Source organism: Ochlerotatus camptorhynchus, unplaced genomic scaffold, assembly GCF_037179485.1.
Source record: "Ochlerotatus camptorhynchus isolate MF236.1 unplaced genomic scaffold, CSIRO-AGI_Acam_v1.1 ptg000232l, whole genome shotgun sequence".
NCBI classification, from domain to species: Eukaryota; Metazoa; Arthropoda; class Insecta; order Diptera; family Culicidae; genus Ochlerotatus; species Ochlerotatus camptorhynchus.
In genome coordinates this window covers 6,175,502-6,195,461 of record NW_027040722.1, presented here as the reverse complement: position 1 = coordinate 6,195,461, position 19,960 = coordinate 6,175,502, and the positions used below count along the sequence as shown (strand labels likewise).

The window sequence follows — 19,960 nt, the reverse complement described above, 5'->3', positions numbered from 1 at the left end:
ACGGTATCTGGGAATCTGATTTGTTCTGATTGCCATCAATTATGGGCTTGGAATTGATTAAGTGAAGATAGTGGGGGAATTGATGGGGATGGTATTTTGCACTAATGTTCTGTTGATAATTGCAAACCTCAAATAGAATTGCAAACAATTGTGTTACACAATTTGTTCAGAAATTAAAATTAAACAAAACATTGAGTATACATACTCGAAGGCTATCAAAATCAGCTATATAAAGAAATGGGGATTCTCAGCAAATCATTCAACTTAACAGCATCTACGTTTTAGCGTGACTGCTTTCTCACCCCAATGGGTCTGGGTTCAATCCCAGCCGAGGTCGGTGGGATTTTTCTGAGGCATAAAAATCTCTGGTCACGTCTTCCTTCGGAAGGGAAGTAAAGCCGTTGGTCCCGGCCCATGTGTGTGTTTGAATTGGTGCGATATTCTTCGGAGGTGTGGAAGCTGCCTTCCTGCACATTCGATTGCCGTCAATGAATGGCAATCGATGTCCTTCGGTGATTGGCACTAGATTGCGGAACAGAGACCGACGTTAAATAAAAGAAAGAAAAGAATACCGTTCCTTCTAGTTCTAACGATATAAAACAAGTTTTTTTTTTTAAATTAGTTTATCTGGTATGCTCAATTGTCCAAAAACGAGCAATTTTAAATATATTTCGCTCCAAATCCACACTGTTATATTCAAAAAATAAACTGGCAGCACGGGAGAAAAACACGATACCCTCAAGAAAGCGGTCCTATCTGCTTTACTATGCTGGAAGATATGTACAAGATATGTTCTTTAACCTAAGAGTAGATGCTGAAGTGGAAATTCTCGAGGGGTCCGATTTGTACGCTGAATCGGTGAAACTGTTGGTCAACTATACTTCCTGCCGCTAAAATGTCTACCACTCGAACGTCACATCTTCGCGAGCAAGGAAATCTTTGTGACTACGGCGACTGGTTGGAGGAAAACACATCAAGGAGCAGTTGTTTGAGAAAGGGAATGCTGTAGAACTGAGGGTGAAAATTTTGACGAAACAAAATATGACTCTGGCGCAGACCGTGGAACTCGGAAGATCATTGGAGACGATAGTCAAACATCGGAAGAATCTGGTGAAATGTGAGGAAGCGCATCAGGATCAAAACAAGAATGTCACAGGTGCGGTCACAGTGGTCACTACGCCAACGACAGTGAATGCCCAGCTCGCGATTAAAAGTGTGAGAAGTGCAATCTTGTTGGCCATTTCAAGAGATGCTGCAAAACAAAAACGAAGGATTCGAAGGAGAAAAAAGTGATTAGGATAGGAAAGAACCGCAGGAGTAAGGTGCATCAATTTGATGATTCAGAAGAGAGTGATGAAGGCCCGAATGATTTTACCAGCGATGAGGAAAGTATAAATTATGTTTTTGTCATGAATCTAGATAAAAATGATCGGGTCAAATTTAAAGTAGGAGGCGTAATGCTCAACTAGATGATTGATTCTGGTGCCGGAGTAAACGTTAGTGAAGACACTTGGTCATTTTTGAAGAAGCAAAAAGTGAATGTCGATTATCAAAACAAACATCGCTTGCGTATGGCAACCATCGACTCTTTGTGAAGGGTATGTTCGTGGAAAGGATTGAAACCAATAAAACGTTTGTGCGTGACAAGGTTTTCGTCGTCAAGGAAAGTGGAATGAACCTTTTGGGACGAAAGGCAGCCATAGACTTGGGAATTTTGAAGATCGATACGTCGATCTGCAGTGTTCAAAAAAGACTCCAACAGAATCGGAAAAGTCAACGGTATTACAGTGTCTATTCAAATCAACCCGAATGTAAAACCAGCATTCTCAAAGTCTGATTGCCGCATTCGCTCAATTAATGAGATTTGAGAATGATTTTCCGAACACTGCCATACCACTAAACCCGAAGGTCGAGAGTGAATTACGGAAGCTTTTGGATCAAGACATCATCGAACGAGCACCACGTGATTCACCTTGGATTTCAAGGTTGGTTGTGCGACCGAAGGCTGGGAACGATGTTCGTTTGTGCGTGGACATGCGTGATGCTAATAGGGCGATAGTTCCACAACATCATCCACTACCAACCTTTTCAAAAAATGACCTATACAAAGCGTTTCATCAAATAGAATTGACAGAGGAATCTCGGGCAATTACAACGTACGTGGCCCACGATGGATACTACCGGTACAAGCGTCTCACTTTCGGGATGAGATGTTCAACATACGACCAAATTGGAGAATCCATGTTGCTTGCAGTCCTGGATACATCAAAGCCTACAGCACTAACTGTGGACGAGATTGTCACGAATACCCTGAAGGATGCAGAATTGTCGTCAATCAAGGAAGTTTTCAATACTGGTCAGCTGAAAAGATATCATCCATTTAAGGAAGAGATTGGAAGTGTATGACATCGTATTGAGAGGAACTCGCATCGTCATTCCAGCTTGTCTTCGAGAGCGCGTGTTGAAACTGTCTCACATCGGGCATCCAGGAATAGAAAGGACAAAACAGCGACTTCGCAGTAAAGTATGGTGGCCACAGACCGATAAGGATGCCGAGCGAATGGTGAAATCTTATTTGGATTGTCAACTGGTGAGTAACAGTACTCGAAAAGAACCAATGTCAATAAGGGAGTTACCAATTTTGGTGGTGATCGACTTGTACAGTCGATATCGTGAAACTGAGGAAATACAAACGACTAATTCTCATGACATCATTGGCAAGCTTAGAAAAATCTTCCTAAGAATGGGGATTCCCACGATCTTAGTTTCTGATAATGCTAAAAATTTCTCGAGTCAGAAGATGAAAGATTTTTGTGAACGACTTGGCATTAAATTGAAACATACTGCTCCCTACTGGCCTCAGGCTGACGGAGACGTGGAGCGTCAAAACAGAGTAATCCTGAAAACCCTGATAAATGCGCAGATCAATAAATTGGACTGTAAAAATGAATTAGAGGAAGCAAACTATGTTTATTCACGCGTTCAGCATCCAGCAATGGGACGTTTACCTGCGAAAGTTCTTTTCGAAAGAAAACTCCGTGATTGGATACCTCAATTCACATGGAATGAAGTCACCGAGGATGACGACACAAGGGATCGTGATTGGGTGTATAAGAACTCTGCTAAGGCACACTACGATGCTCACAACCGAACTGTCAATTGCGAATTGCAACGCAATTATCGAGTGCTTATGTGTAATATGATGCTTCAGAACAAGTTGTCTCCGATGTTCCATCCAGAACCGGCAACAGTTCGCGAAAAGCTGGGTAACAGCGTGATAGTAGAGACTGCCAATGGAAAACAGTACCGAAGGCACTTATCACATTTGAAGAAGCTGGTTAACTATGAGGAAGCCGAACGATCCCAGCTCCATAATTAATCTTCTGTTACGGATTGGGTTACACCGTCATCAACAACTTGGATGGCTTCCAGTACTCCACGTTCAGACGCAAAACCAGGTTTGCAAACGGAGGTGGTTGGAAGACCTAGAAGAAAAGTGAAGCGTCCGCTTCGTTTTGAGGCCTACGAGATGGATAATTAAGTTAGCCTGCAGTACACTATTAATTGATAGAAAGGGGGGGAATGTTATATTCAGAAAATAAACTGGCAATACGGGAGAAAAACAAGAACTGATATGGAAGGTTAGAGGATAATAAACAGTCTATCAGAGAAGTCCCATTTGCATTCATTCAATTCGTTATCCTTGTATCAAACTCGCGTCATATCTGGACGAATGTGGGCTTAACGACATTGAAACTGCATTTCAAAGAATTATTTGATTTATGCACAATTCGAGATAAATTCACCAGAATGTTAAATAAAAAGTAGCTTATCACATTTACCTGGCTATTCTATTTTAGTAGCAAACACAGTCGTTCGAAATAAAGATATATAAAGATAATATAATATATAATATTATATTCTATTATAATATTATAATCTACAACTCAAATGTTGAAGATGAGCCTTTCTTGAACTTCTTTGGAATGCACTGATCTTCCACAAAATGGGTTATGCACGAGTCCACGTCAACTAACCGTTTTTTAGCGGCTGTTTTCCAACCGATTGAGGGTTGCACGCCCTTATTATGTGGAACTCGATCATCAAAAATCGTCCCAAATTCAGTAATTTCAAGTGGTATAGAAAGACATAGGTCTGTCAAATTGATTATACCAGCAGCAAAATGAGAAAGGAAATCAAGGGGGTAGTCAATTCTATTAAAATAACAATAACCTTGATTATAATTCTATGACTAGCGCTTCCTAACTTATCTTGAACTTATGTCTTTGTTCATCGTTAACTATTTACGTCCTTTATTTATAACTGTATAGCTGAATCTAACAAATTCATCACCTTGCTTCACACAGCTAAACGTATATTACCCGATGTTTTATACAATTACCTGTCACCCAACTATTAATCCTGAAATGTCACTGTAAGCTACCACTGTTTACAGCCAAATTTGAAAACGATATGTATTGTTTTTTTTTTTCTGTAGCTATGGCAAAAATGTGGGGAAACTCCATGCGAATACTTGCTTAACTCTTCTAACTCTGAATTTGCGCGAGTATATTTTTTATATTTTTTTTCTGTGAACTTAGAAGAAGAATGTATGTACCATTTTTTTGTCGTAAAACTTTTTCTAATTGCTGGGAACCAATTGAATCAACCTTTGAATTCATTTGGATTCGTGAGAGGAAACATATGACTGCGCAAATTAGTAGATTACTGCATACATTTTGAAGTCCAGAGAGAAGCAGCATAATTTTGCAACAAGTGGTCCGATTTAAGCTGAAAATATGCAGTGTTTTGAGGTGACCATCGCAAGCGCTTCGATACCTGTAATACCCAAGAATTCAACTCTCCATATGTTTCTCAACTGCGGCCAATTGTAAATTTTTGGTTAAAACCCCAACACAAAGATCTACTCCAATTACATTAAGCTAAAAAACCGTAGAAAGGTTTATTCTAAAGGGGAAAGGAGGGGCAAAACAGGATCCTAAGAAACTTTGTTCGACAACTATGGCTAAGGTTCCAGGCTAAGACTCCCAGCTAGCGGTCTCTAAGTTACCAGGAACGACTATTTTTCCTATCAAGGTTTAGCACTATTTTCAAACGAAAGTAATTGTCTTGATCTATTTTTCGTAGGGTTTAGTTTACTAGTTTTTGCCCTAGAGCCTAAATCAAATATGAAATATATTTTCAAATTAAACATATGTTCGAACCTTGTATCGTAAAAGAATGTAAAAAATACAAAAATGTGTAATATTAACCTGATGAATGTGGGAGTTTAAGATAGGGTCAATTTGAGCACTCCTAGAGCCAAAAACTGGCACATTAATCCTAGTTTTATTTCTTGCTTTTTCAGAACAAAAAAAATCTATTTTTTTTTAAATGTTAACGTTAGTATCCATCAACAGAATATTTCATGCTGTAACCATAACATCCATAAGTTGACTCACTAAAAGCACAGTGAAAAATATTACTGATTAGTAACGGTTTTAATTCGTTTTTGACCGAGTTGAAAATACTTGTTAAAAAAATCCTTTGATAATCCCCTTGTAGAGCAAGTCAAAAAAGGATGGCCGCATTACCTTGATAATATACAATTCGCCTTTTCGGCCACTTTGTAACTCTTTACTCCTATAGTAAATTCCCATCAGCAAACGTCAGTCTGTTCGTGAAACATGGTGGACATTTCCTTACCATTTTACTCCTATGAAAATCCCATAAAATACTGTCAAGCTTTTCATGAAGCAAAGTCATCTAAAAACGTCAATGCTTACTGAACATGCAACCATATAACCATAGAGGTAACTCTAAGACCAGAGTCCCGAAGAAACGTGCTCAACTTTTTGGCTAAGCTCTGGTACTCTCTTCGGTCCCAAGCTAATCGATACACCCCTCGAAACATAGGCAAAACCACTAAAGTAAACCACCACGATGATTATGTGGAAGGAGAGTCCCCTTATCGGATAGAATTGGTGGCTTACATGGATTGACTTGGAACTACGAGAAATTTACGAAAGAAGCCATTGTTTCCGTTTTCAACATTGGTCCTCAGTGTCGATATCATGAAAATATCATGAGAGGGGTGCTGAGGGGTATATCCCCTCCCCCCCCCCCCGCCAACACTGGCAAAAAGAGATGATCACCGAATTGCTCAGGTAGCTATGATGTGTTTGAAACAGTTCTATCGATTGTACCGCACTCAAGCTATCTGAAGGAAGTCATCTAGTCGTAGGTTTGGAAACTGCAGCTATTGCTACCTCTACCACTGCTTGTGCTCCTGTCATCGTCATCGTCGACTTGACAATCTTGAGGAGATAATCTATATTTTCATCTCCCCGTATAAAATGACCACTTAAAGTCTGTTATTTGAAACTAAGCATCTTCAACAATGTAAAATCGTTAACTTCACGCAGAAGTAATACAAACATAAATAGTTAAAAACTAGCAATGTTACTTTGGAGAGATCATCGCGAGTGTACGGCGTCACTTTCCTTGTACTTTTTTTTAGACTACCTAGATTTTGATGAGATTTCTTGTCCTACTTCTATGTGTTGTCTGAGATTTCTTGATTTGTTTCAGGATCTCTGAACAAATCTAAAGTACCCTAAAGGTCTCCTAAGCTCTTGTGGTTTCCACGACTTTTCTAAGATTATTTAATCCTAATAAAGGGATTCAATCACTACCAATGTTTAAAAAACCAAACAAATTTTCAGTTCTTTTAACTATTCTTAAGAAACCACATTTACTCTATGGTTCCATTAAACTTCTCTCAACTTAAAATTGGCATCCCAAATTTTCCTAAATAAGCTTTAATTCAGCTTTCAATGTATGTTGGGAATGTTCCCGATGTTTATCGGAATATCTCTGAAATCATCTGATCTTTTCTTTTTAAAAATGCAGGATTTCTTTCTAAAAGTTGCAAAGCTTCTCTGGAGATATGGAGCAATCTATCCTGTTGTTTTAGAAATAATATAATGTTCTTCTCCTGATAGTAAGCTGGCAAACAGCTGGACAATGCGTACCATCGATACTTCGCGTATCTGCAGGTATAAAATAGACGCCAACATCTCTGTGGGCGTGGTCCTTAGCCTCTTTCCAGTCAATCCTATCCCTACCTCGCCGCAGTGTCGGCTGGGATACGAGTAACCATAGGAAAGATCTGGTAGCCAACCCCGGTGGGACCTTGGTCGTATGCTGACAGGGAAGGGGGGACTCTTCTCTCCGGAGAGTGCAGTCTTCGAGCGTCTGTTCACCATGGACCTGCAGCTCAAAACGATGTCTGTTCTCCATGTTAGGAGAGGTTTATCAACGTCCTGATGCCGGCGTGGGATTTTAAACAGTACTGTGCACAATGGTGCTCCGGTGAGACTATGGGGGTTGGTGCAGACCCAGGGAACGAAAACGGACTAACGATTGGAAACTTGCAATCTCAAGCTCCTTAAAATTATAGAGGAATAGAGTGTGAATCGGATTTATTCTTAATATTAAATAAATTCTGTTGGAGGCACGAGCACGCAAAAGAAATAATATTCGAGTTTTATGAAAAACGGCTTGACCGAAAATCTATCACACATCCTTTTCAAGAGTAGTTGTCATAATTGTTTGGAGATGTAAGGAGCCCGATGGCCTTGTGGCGACCGATTTTGCTTACTGAACAGAATATCATGCACTCAATTCCAAGCTCCTTCACATTATAGAGCTATACTTTAAATCGGTTTTCTTTTATAACATGCTTTGAAGCGTAATGAAATTCGGTTGGAGGGACGTACGTAGAAGTAATATTTGACTTTTAGAAAAGACGAGTTTATAAAAAAAATCCATACCAAATCCTTCTCAAGAGCAGTTGTTGTCATCGTCGGCGGTGTTAGTGGAACAAGTAAGTAAAAGAAAAAATGTTCAAGTTATAGGAAAGACGAGTTTATCTTAAATCCTTCTCAAGAGCACCCTAATAAAATTTGAATGGTTATATTTCTTATAGATATATCATCCAAACCATTTGTGAAATAGCTCTATCATTTGGATTATCGATGGTATTGTATTTTTTTTTATTAGAGCAGTTGTAATCGTCATCGAAGAAGTCGCCACCAGGATCTAAACCTAGTAGCAACAAGATGAACGGTAACTTGTTCGTAATTATTTTCTGATATAAGGAGCTCGGTTGCCTAGTTGCAACCGATTTCGCTAACTGAGCAGAAGAACGTGGATTGGATCCCACGCTCTTTCGTGCTATTGTATCGTTTGGACATCAAATCAGCATATCGCTTACCAAAACGAATCCAGCTGCAATCCCAACCCTTTTATCCTACATCCCAGTGATTTCTCGTGAAAGTGCAGAGGTGTTCTCGATTTTCATTAAAACGAGTATTATGTTAACATACTACACATAATACACATTACCTGAAATCTCATAATGGAAATTTAATTGCTACCCTAAAGAAGTCTTCCTCACTAAGCATATGGGTCATTCCAGCTTAAGTGTATACAGAGTTTTGATCAATTTCACCGATTTTAACCAAACTTTGACCAGATGCTTATTTCAAAATTCGCATTTTTGGATTTAGCTCTCAAGTGCTCGGAACATTCTGGGCTACAACCCTAGGTTTTTGAAATTTTTGAAAATTACATCTTTGAATATGGATTGCTCCGCAGCCGAGCAAGTTATTTGTGTCCTTGACTTTTTTATGTTAAATTCAATATGTATACACATATGATTCGTGTTATTGAAATTACAGTAGAGCTAGAGAAGCAGATTATCGAAAGATACCTAAATTAATCAAAAATTAGCTTTTTTTTAATACCGCTCGGCTTTCAATGTTTTTCAAGATAAAGCCCTGAAATTTTCTTCAGTTATTATAGAGCACTTTAGAGAAAATTCCAAAAAAAACGTTTACTTAGAATGTCGAAATAAGCATCTGAGCAAAGTTTGGTTGAAATCGGTGACATTTACCACAACTCTGCATACACTTGAGCTCCAGTGCGCCATTTATAGCTGGACTGACCTTCTTCACGTGTAACAACATGTCCATTAGCTCCATAATAAATCTAATTTTTCCTGATCCAAGCCCTGAAACAAATATCAACAAACCGCTATCCATGACAAAAACGTCCCTCGCGTTAGCAAACAGAATGGGAAAATCAGTACACCTTGATGAAGTTGGATATCCTTTATTGAGACATTTCCTTCCGTGCGGCAATCAAGCGTTGCCTAACAATATTAACAAAATTAGGAAGCGATACAGTTATTCTGTTTGCTACAATGTCATCGGTTTGCAGTGTGTCAGTAGCAAAAGGTCGGATAAACAACGGGCTCATCACAGCTGTATTGATGTACCTAATATATTTATAGATTATAGAATAATTACTAGTAAATATTGACTTGCGAAAAATTTCATTTGAATTTTACATAAAAAAAAATGTTTTCAATATCGCGCCTATCAGAGCCAACGCATTTAAAGTTGTTGGAAAACAAAAAGTTTCCCAGAAAACCCACTCTTGCCACCTTTTTCCACATCGCTCATTTCCCCCGCATTTCCAAACAAACTCGGATTGAAGAAGTTTCTGTGTAAATATTTAACCTTTTCTCACCGCCCGCTTTCCATAAAAGGAGGCCTAGCTGCCATTTCATTGCCCGTCGGCTTCTGTGCTCTGTATGTGTGTGTGTGTGGCTGGGTACTTACAGAAAATGTTCAGCTTGATCGAGGTTTCCTTCGTCCCCCGTTTGACCAGCTCGTTGATGGCCCGGCAGGTGAGGGTTCGCCCGTGGTCATCCCTCGTAGGCGTAAAGCTCAGCAGGGACGTAGTGCAGTTCCCGTTCTCGGATGTCTGAAAGTAACAAGGAAGGGTAAAAACGTACAGTCAGTGGGAGTAAGTTAGAGCGCAAAAGTGGTTTGTTCGTTTGCCGTTGAACCGCGCGGTGTTCAAAGCCCTCGGTAAAAGTCTGCACCCGGAGTTCGGTCCGGGTTGCAGTCGAAAAAAAGGGTTCATTCGAGTAATTATAATTCTTCAAACGGATAAAGAAGTTATGGGGTCTAAATTGGATTGTTGAAATTGAAAAAAATAAAAGATGGAGGAAAGTGGAAAAGGGTACACTCGAAGAAGGTTTATTTGAATTCCGAGTTTGTTTTCGGTGGATTAGGTGCAGGAGGCATAGGAAATGAGGGTGACCTTCCGTTGCGCAGTTTATGGATGGGTTCATTTCCCATCCGAAAGTGGAATTAATTGCGCCTTTTCAGCGGAACCGTTGAGTGGTGCTTGTCTGGAGTGGATCGAAAATTGTCGCTCATTCCGGTGGCATCGAGCCGGACCAGTTGAATGCTGTTGATGTAGGCTGCGAGGAATGATTAGACGCGATTAATTAGCTAAATGGTTTGACTTCTCCGAACACCCCCCCCCCCCCTGGGGTCAAGACTAATGTCTTGGGAGGTCGCAGGTACGTTTTGATTATATCAATGAAAGTTGTTTGGGTTTTTTACTAATACCGGAGCGTGCGGCAGCATCTGTTGAGTGGCATTATCCACATTGGGTAACACAAACCGGATGAAAGTAGGTCCGTTCCTTTTTTCATTTGCATGTTTTACAACGTTATACGCATATCATCACCATATATGAACGGAGCGTGAGTTGCTGTTTCACCACCCTTTATGGTTGGATATATTCAGCCTTCGAAGGACCCATGTCAGAGAGCGCTGCTAAAAGCATCTGCTGGAGAATGGAATGTATTTGCATAAACACACGAAATGGTGTTTTTCACGATATTTTGGGGGTGTAAAAAAGTTATGGACGTTGATGTGGTCATTTTACTGTGCCAAATCATATCAGTAAATGGGTTTACATTAACATGAATGCTAAAATCTTACGTATGGATCAATTTATTTGCTGAAATTTGGGACTGAAGTGAAGTTGGAAATCATTGAAATTGTTCAACTACCCCAGCAATCAGCCTGTTAACTTTACTATATTTGTGTGCGATTGACAAATCACTGAGAAAATAACCGTTTCGAGTAAGAACACCATTATAGCCCTGCACATTAATGGAAAAGAACCCGAAATTGCGGTCTTGAGCAAACCGCGTGGCACTTTGAATATTTGTATAAACTCGTGACCCTCCAATAGGTATTGTATCCAGCAGTGTCTGTTTTTATACTTTACCATCTCACGCAAAGAGTTGCGCTTCAACCCACGCGGTAAGAAAAAAAAAATCAAAGTAAAGTTTAAAAAAAAAAACTCAACGTTGGGTTCTATCATGTGAGGTCCGCCATTGAGTGAATCATAAAACAGGCGTTACTTCAAATTTACTCATCTATTGAGTAATAATAATAGATGTACTCAAATTTAAGTTTTGTAAATTGTGTTAACTGAAATAACTTACGAAGAATATCTTGAAATATTTGAAATATATTTCATTTAAATAAAACACGCTGCGAAGTAAAAATAACTCATTTTTCAGTTAAAAGTACCGTCAGGTTTTCACCGTTCAGTAGTTTTAACTTATTCTTGAATGAAAGTCATAGCAACCTCTCGTCGATGATGTAATTTTTTTGTGCTCCATCTAAAAGAAAGAGGAGACAACTGGATTCTTACTATTTTATCTCTATCTCTATCTCGAGCCAATCACAAGCTGGTTCGCGTTTGACAGAAAAGTGGTTCGTTGTTGCCCCCGTATTGTCTCTTGCTTTATTAGCCTTCGTCGTTTTTTTTTTTTTTTACTCTTTATTTGTTCCAAATTCATAATAAATTACATTTCATTTTTAACCTAGGTGCTCCAGTTACTGCAGTAACTTACCAGCCTTAATTGTTATGATATATAGCTAAGTGTTTTTACATTGTTCCTGTCTTGGCTATTCAGTATTTTAAACAGGTTTTTTAAACCTGCATGTCAGTATAACAATTGATATCTTAAAACTAAACCTTATCTAAGTATAAAGGGAATTAATCGTTGCAATTGAGGATTGCAACGATTTTTGCCTGAAATTATTAATTATTTTGTTGGACATTTGTTCTTAAGTCTCAACATTCGAAATTCTATGTACCTTGGTAGTACTGTACCAGGGAGGCAACTTCAAAATCATTTTCAGAACTTTGTTCTGAATCCTTTGAAGTGCTTTTTTCCTGGTAGTGCAACAACAAGACCATATTGGCACAGCGTAAAGCATGGCCGGTCTAAAGACTTGTTTAAATATTAAAAGTTTATTCGTCAGGCAAAGTTTGGATTTCCTGTTTATAAGAGGATACAAACATTTTATATATTTGTTACATTTGGCTTGAATGCCCTCAATGTGATCTTTAAAAGTTAATTTTTGGTCAAGTATTAATCCAAGATATTTCACTTGGTTTGACCAGGAAATTCGAACTCCGTTCATAGTGACTATGTGACTACTACTAGGTTTCAAAAAGGAAGAATGCTTTTTCTTTGTCTAGAAGAGCAACTCCAGTTGAGTGGCCTTCAGATTTGTTTGAACGAATTAAATTGGTAACTCTTAAGAGTTGATGAATGCCCATGGCGAAATCCAAACTGCTCATCTGCAAAAATTGAGTTCGTATTGATGTGAAGTATCATTCTATTCAAAATTATCTTTTAAAAAGTTTACTTATTGAAGAAAGCAAACTTATTGGACGGTAGCTAGAAGCTTCAGCTGGATTTTTATCCGGCTTCAAAATTGGAACAACTTTTGCATTTTTCCATTTATCAGGAAAGTATGCCAAATGGAAACATCTGTTAAATAATTTTACCAAGAAGGACAAGGTACTCTCTGGGAGTTTTTTGATGAGGATATAGAAAATTCCATCATCACCTGGAGCTTTCATATTTTGAAACTTTTTAGTTATATACCTTACTTCGTCCAAATCAGTCCCCCAGGAATAATCAAAAATATTTTCCCGAGAGAAAATATTCCGAAAATCCCGAGCAACCTGATTCTTAATAGGACTAGTAAGACCCAAACTGAAATTATGGGAACTCTCGAATTGCTTAGCAAGTTTCAAGCTTCGTGAGTTTCCAAAAGGGTTTGGCACTCGGGTCTAATTTAGAAACATTATTTTCAAAAGTTTTGTTCCTCAGGGCAGAGAATCGCTTTTTAATTTGTTTTTGCAAATCCCGCCAGATAACTTTCATGGCAGGATCGCGTGTTCTTTGATATTGTCTCCTACGGACATTTTTAAGACGGATCAAGAGCTGAAGATCGTCGTCTATTATAATTGAATCGAATTTAACCTCGCATTTTGGTATTGAGGTAGCTCTTGCTTCAACTATAGAAGTAGTCAGAGATTCAAGAGCATAATTAATTTCATCTTTGGTTTGCAAAGGAATGTTTGGATCGAAGTTATATTCCATAAATGTTCGATACTGCTCCCAATCAGCTCTATGGTAATTGAAAGTAGAGCTGTTGGGATTACAAATTATTTCTTGGGATATTTCAAAAGTTACTGGAAGGTGATCAGAACCGAAGTCAGCATGGGTAACCAATTGGCTACAAAGTTGACATGAATCAGTTAAGACCAAATCAATAGTGGAGGGATTTCTTGCAGAAGAAAAGCATGTTGGGCTGTTTGGATATTGAATAGTGTAATAACCTGCAGAACAATCATCAAACAGAATACTACCATTGGAATTGCTTTGAGCATTATTCCATGAGCGGTGTTTTGCATTAAAATCACCAATAATGAAGAATTTAGACCTATGACGGGTAAGTTTCTGGAGGACACCCTTGAGAAAATTCTTTTGCTGGCCTACGCATTGGAATGGCAAATAGGCAGCTATAAACGTAAGTTGTCCAAATTTAGTTTCGACAGAAACTCCCAAAGTTTCAAAAACTTTGGTTTCAAATGAAGAAAGAATTTTATGTTTGATTCGTCTATGAACAATGATGGCAACGCCACCACAGGGTCCATCAAGACGATCATTTCTATAAATTAAATAATTTGAGTCCTTCTTAACCTTATGGTCAAGTTTAAGGAACGTTTCAGTTATAACGGCAATATGCACGTTATGAACTCTCAAAAAGTTAAATAGCTCGTCTTCATTATCTTTAAGAGATCAAACATTCAAATTTAAAATGTTTAATGCTTTAAAATCCATTACTGAATTTTAAAGTCATGACAATATTATTAGCAAATTTTACTCCAGTTTGAATAGTATCAAACATGGAGTTAGATTTAAGCATATCAGAAATCATGTCAATTAATGAATTCTGTAAAAATTCCATTTTAGGGGCAGTAATGCTTCCTAAGTCAAAATTGTCAAAATTTCCATTAGAATTACTTTGGTTAGTATTTTGATTTCTACCCGCTGCAATAGCAGCATAGGTAGCTCCATTAACTCGCTGAACATTGTTAGCAGCGAGGGGAGTAGGTACAGATGAAAAATTTGAAGCAGAGGTGATATTTGTACCTACGGGTACGAATGTAGAATTTGTTCCTGGCTGACCGTTGTTAACAGCAGAGCGTTTCCTACCTGTCGCTTAGAACGAGATTGTAGGATCGCTTTGCGAGTCTTACATTCCCAAAAATTGGATTTGTGGTTTTCACCACAATCTGAACATTTAAATTTCTTAGGATCTTCCTTCACAGGACAGTCGTCCTTTGCGTGAGAGAAATCACCACAATTCATGCATTTAGCTGGCATGTAGCAATTTTTAGTTCCGTGGCCCCAACCCTGGCACTTGCGGCACTGAGTGAGGTTTTGGAAATTTCCTCCAGTCTTCCTGAAGTGTTCCCACTTCACTCGGACATGGAGCATAAGGCTAGCTTTTTCTAAGGCCTTAAGGTTGTTTAGTTCACTAGACTTGAAGTGAACTAAATAAAAATCATTAGAAATCCCGTTGCGCGAATCGCCAGGACGGGATTTCATTTTCATTTTGATTACTTGGAGTGGCACAACTCCAAGTAATTTTGCCAGTTCATCTTTGATCTGATCCAGGGATTCACCACTGGGCAGTCCTTTCATGACAACCTTGAACACACGTTCAGTTTTGGTGTCGTAAGTAAAAAATTTGTGCTTCTTCTCAGTAAGATACTTGAGAAGACATTTAAATCCGTCCAAGGTTTCAGCCAATACACGGCATTCACCCCGACGTCCAATTTGTAGTGAAAACTTAACTTTTACGAAATTCAAAATTTCCATGCGAAGAGCATGGAAATCGGAAGTGGTTATCACAATAGGGGGAATCTTTTCCTTCTTGGCATTAAGCCGGGAAAGTTTACTAGAATTTTTCTTGGATGATGGATCATTCTCATCATCCGTGAGCAAATCAAATTGATTACTCAAATTAATTTCTTCAGAAGGGGGGTCAAGAGTTTGCCCCTTTCTTTTGCGTTTAGGCGCCATGGCGGCAGTAAATTTTTATCCAAATCGACTTCCAAACAGATTACTTTAAGAATCTGAAGGATCGAAGAGGAATTTTCCAAATCGATATCCAAGAAGGATTACCTCGGGTAGGGTCCAAACAAGGATCGAAGAGGAATAAAGTTGAACAAGGTAGATATTTTACAGGTTGAGCACTGAAAAGTGCTGTTTAAATTTGTTGTAGCTTTAGGTAGTAGTAACACTTCCTTAAGCAAAAAGCAAATAGATCCGCACGGCAAGAGAGCACGATGCGGACTGATCTGCGCACAGCTAACTTGCAGGATTCCGTAGTCAACGTGAATGCAACCTCCAAATGAACTGCCCTCGTCGTAAGACAGGTAAATAATGCCACCCAACGTTTCACACAACCCCGTCCAAATCTGATAGATATTGGTCCAAAATAATCTAGACCAGCAAAGGTGAAAGGCCTGACGTATGGAGTTAGACGTGCCTCCGGAAGTGGACTCATTCGAGGAGGCTGCGGAATCGACTTACGAACCTTGCATCCCCAACACTTCTTTGCCACCTTTCCCACAGCAGCTCTCAACTCGGACACATGGAACCGTTGCCTGAACTCGTTCACGATCGTCTCGTTGTTCGCATGACCAAACTTACGATGATAGCTGTCTATAATAAGTGTAGTCACGTAGTGGTTTTTGGGCAGAATCGCAGGAAACTTTGCTTCATCTGACAGCCAGAGAGCGGCACCAATCCTACCGTCCTTCCGGATTACGCCATCGACTCCGAAGAAAGGACACAGCTTATAAATTCTGCTGCTCTTCTCAATTACCTTCCGCTGGTTGATGGGTAATTGTTGGTTAGACTCCAGTGTAGCGTATTCACCTGCAAATCCTTCACGTTGTATCAGGCGCAGCATCGTCAGTTCTGCTTCCTGGAGCTCTTCTTTGCTTATAATTTCAGGATCTGGAAGCGGCAGTTTATTCTTATTCTTCAGGCAGCTATCTCGAAATCGTCGCACATACGCTACAGTCCTCAACATTCGTTACCATTTCGAGAATCGCTCAAACTGAACCGTTTCACCTGCTACTGCAATGCGAAGGACGTTGACGGTCCGTATCTCCTCAGAGGTGGTCAATTCCGCCTCCTGTTCCGGCCAATCTTCCTCATCCTTGTAAAGGAATTCTGGTCCTCGCAACCACCTACTTTTTCTGAAGCAATCGGGCCGTTTCCCCATTTTGTAGCTTCATCTGATACATTCCACCTCGTTGGCACCTTTCTCCATTCGGATACATCGCATTCCTCCAGAATCTCACCGATTCTGAAGGCCAAAAATTGATGAAATCTCCGTTGATCTGATCGAAGCCACGCTAGGACGGTGTTCGAATTGCTCCAGAATAATTTCCTTCTAATCGGAAGAGTGTGACTGGCAATGATGGTCTTCATCAACCTTGTACCGATTACAGCAGCTTGCAATTCTAGTCTTGGTATAGATAGTTGCTTGAGTGGTGCCACCTTGGTTTTGGATGCTACTAGAGTGCAGCGGACAGTTCCACGATCGACAATCCGAAAATAAGCAGCTGCGGCATAGGCAGCCATACTCGCGTCTACAAAAGTATGCAATTCCAGCGTTTCGAGTGCTTGTAGATTATACCCGGGAAAATAGCAGCGTTCGATTCGTACTTGTCCCAGGTCTTGGAGAGCTAGAACCCAACGGTGCCACAGTGGAAATATTATCTCTGGTATTTTTGCATCCCATCCTATGCCCGATCTCCAAACATCTTGCACCAAGACTTTGCCATGGATTACGAAATTCGCCACCAGCCCCAAAGGATCGAATATGTTCATCACTAGACTTAGAAGTTCCCTTTTGGTGGGATAGACACATCCATTTAGCAATCTCTCGAGTTCACTGCGAAAGCGTATCGCAAAGGAAAATACGTCCCCTTTGGGTAGCCAAATCATACCCAAAACTCGTTCCGAGCCGCTACCTTTTCCCATCACGAAGTTCTTCGTCGAATCTGAAAATTCTTCACCGATCCGCTTCAACACTTCTGAAGAGTTGGACAGCCAATGTCGAAGTTCAAATCCACCACGTTCATGGACTGTTTTCACCTCCTCTGCCAACTGTACTGCTTCTTCGACCGTGTCGACACTGTCCAAATAGTCGTCGACATAATGGTTCTCCACCACCGCAGTTGCGGCTTTTGGAAACTCGGCAGAGTGCTCACTAGCATTTAGATTTTTCACGAACTGTGCAGAGCTTGGCGAACAGGTTGACCCAAATATAGCGACATCCATTACGAACACTTGCACCGGTTCCGACATATGGTTTCGCCAGAGAAACCGTAGTGCTTGGCGATCTTCTGGCCTGATGAACACTTGGTGGAACATCTCCTTTATGTCGGCGTTGATTGCCACCTCCTTTTGCCGAAATCGACACAATACGGTTGGGAGCGACTATAGCAGATCCGGACCTTTGAGGAGAACCAAATTCAGGGAAACACCTTTCACCGATGCTGCGGCGTCCCACACGATGCGAACCTTATCCGGCTTTTTGGGGTTCGTCACTACTCCCAGCGGCAGATACCAAACTTGACTTGAATCGGTCTCCTTCAGTTCTTGTTCAGTGGCTCTATGAGCGTATCCCTTATCTAAGTAATTAGCCACCTGCTCCCGCACTTTCTCGTACAACATTGGATCTTTTGATAACCGCTTTTCAAGACACTGCAACCTTCTTTCCGCCATAGGCCTGCTGTCAGGAAATTCCACCTTGTCCTGTTTCCATAAAAGGCCTGTTTGGAACTTCCCAGAATTTGTACGCCACTACAGTTTCCATCAATTCACGAGCTCGTTTTTCGCTGATTGATTCGACCATTTCGGTTGCGCCAACGCCCGCATCTTCGATAGTGAAGAAACTTTTCACCATCTCGTCAAGTTCATAATTCGTCGGGCGATTGCAGAGGTGCATAACTCGATGGGGCAGCTTGGCATTCGCATCTCCTGATCTTCCATACAGCGTCCAGCCTAGACGTGTTTTCGCCGCAACTGGTTCATACCCTTTGCCTTCTCGGAGTTTGAGAGGCGTCTTCAACTTGGTGTTATCTAGACCCTGGTACCGCACCATCGTAACTTGCAACAGGAAGCCCCTTCAAATGAGGAAACTTGGCCTGTAGTTCTTTGAAGTCGACAGTTTGATGCGGTAAGTCCAAACTGGATACTGTGTGTACTCCGCTCAATGCGAAGTGCTTGTTGGAATTGCTTCCGGAAATCTCTACATGCACTCGTTGGGAATCCTCCTCAGTACGCTTTACACCGTTGGTCCATTGCATGCACAGCGGAATGGCTGGTCCCGTAACTCCAAGCTCCTTAGCTATCGAACTCTCCAGCAACGTTGAATCTGATCCCCCATCTAGAAAGGCGAACGTGTTCCCGGTTTTCCCATTGGCATGAAGCGAAACTGGAATGATGCGGAACAGTATTCTCTGGTGTTGGTGTTGATGGACCGTCACTACGCCCGTACTAGTTGTTGCAGGTAAACTTCTGGAATTCCCTCCGTCTTGCGGATTCCCCGGATGTAGGAACTTATGATGATGTTCTTCGCAACCGTCAGTTCCGCATACTGGAGCCTTGCACGGCCACTTACCGTGTGGATACAGGCACCGTTTACACAAATGTGCTTCCTGAACTGCCTTCCAACGGTCATCAAGTTTCTTCGCTTTGAAGGTAGGACATTCCTTAGGTTTATGTCCAGGGGTTTGACATACTGCACATGGACGTATCGTTGGAATCCTTGGTGATTGAGATTCATCCAGTTTGTCACCGCTGTTGTTGGTTTTATCGGAACGTTCTGGGTTGCTATCGGAGCGAACAGAATTCACAAACGCCTTTCCTTTCTGCCGCTCTGGTTTCGTGCATTCCGAAAATCCACTGCTGACACTGCTAGCGGCGTTGATGATCATGTTCATGTAGTCAGCAAAGGCGCGTAGATCCACTACCAATACTGATTGCTTGTGCATTGCCCATCCCAATTTGATGTTGGCCGGTAGTTTCTCCACGAGCTCTTGGAGAAGTACAGGATTTGCCAAATGCATCTCTTGTCCAGCTGACACCAAATGAGCACAAAGGTTGCGCACTACCAATCCGAAATTTACAAGAGTCTCTAGCTTCTCCGGTTTCGGTGTAGGGGTGCTGTGAACTTCATTAAGCAGCATTCCAATGATAGCATCTGGTCGGCCATACAACATACGAAGGGTTGAAACAATCTCGCCTACGTTCGATGGATGTAACAAAAAACTGCTAACCGCCTTTCTTGCATCGCCTTTCAGACAGCGCTGCAGTCTCCGAAGATTTTCGGCATCCGTGTACCCACACATTTGCGTCGATGTTTCGAAATTACTCCAGAATAGTGGCCATTCCACTGGGTTTCCCTCAAACGATGGAAGATCCTTTGGAACCACATGACGTGCAGCTAATTGGTGCGCGTTTGGTCCTCTGAATGTCTCTTGAGGAGGTGGATGATCCGGCGCATTTGTGATAGGGATGTTGGTTACTCTTGGATTGTTCACCGCCAGTACTGGTTTGTACTGGTTGCGGATATGACATGGCAGGTTGATTAAATTCGTGACCTAGGTATCCCGAATTTTGATT

The 19,960-nt window shown here is 40.7% G+C and overlaps 1 protein-coding gene across 1 annotated transcript in view; it reads right to left on the bottom strand.

Moving 5' to 3' along the window:
- side-VI (sidestep VI) overlaps window positions 1–19,960 on the bottom strand; it is a 1,063,375-nt gene that overhangs the window by 397,215 nt on the left and 646,200 nt on the right. The window contains exon 9 of the mRNA XM_065225644.1: window positions 9,690–9,834. Coding sequence (XP_065081716.1) covers window positions 9,690–9,834 — 145 coding nt within the window. The remainder of the gene's footprint in view (window positions 1–9,689; window positions 9,835–19,960) is intronic.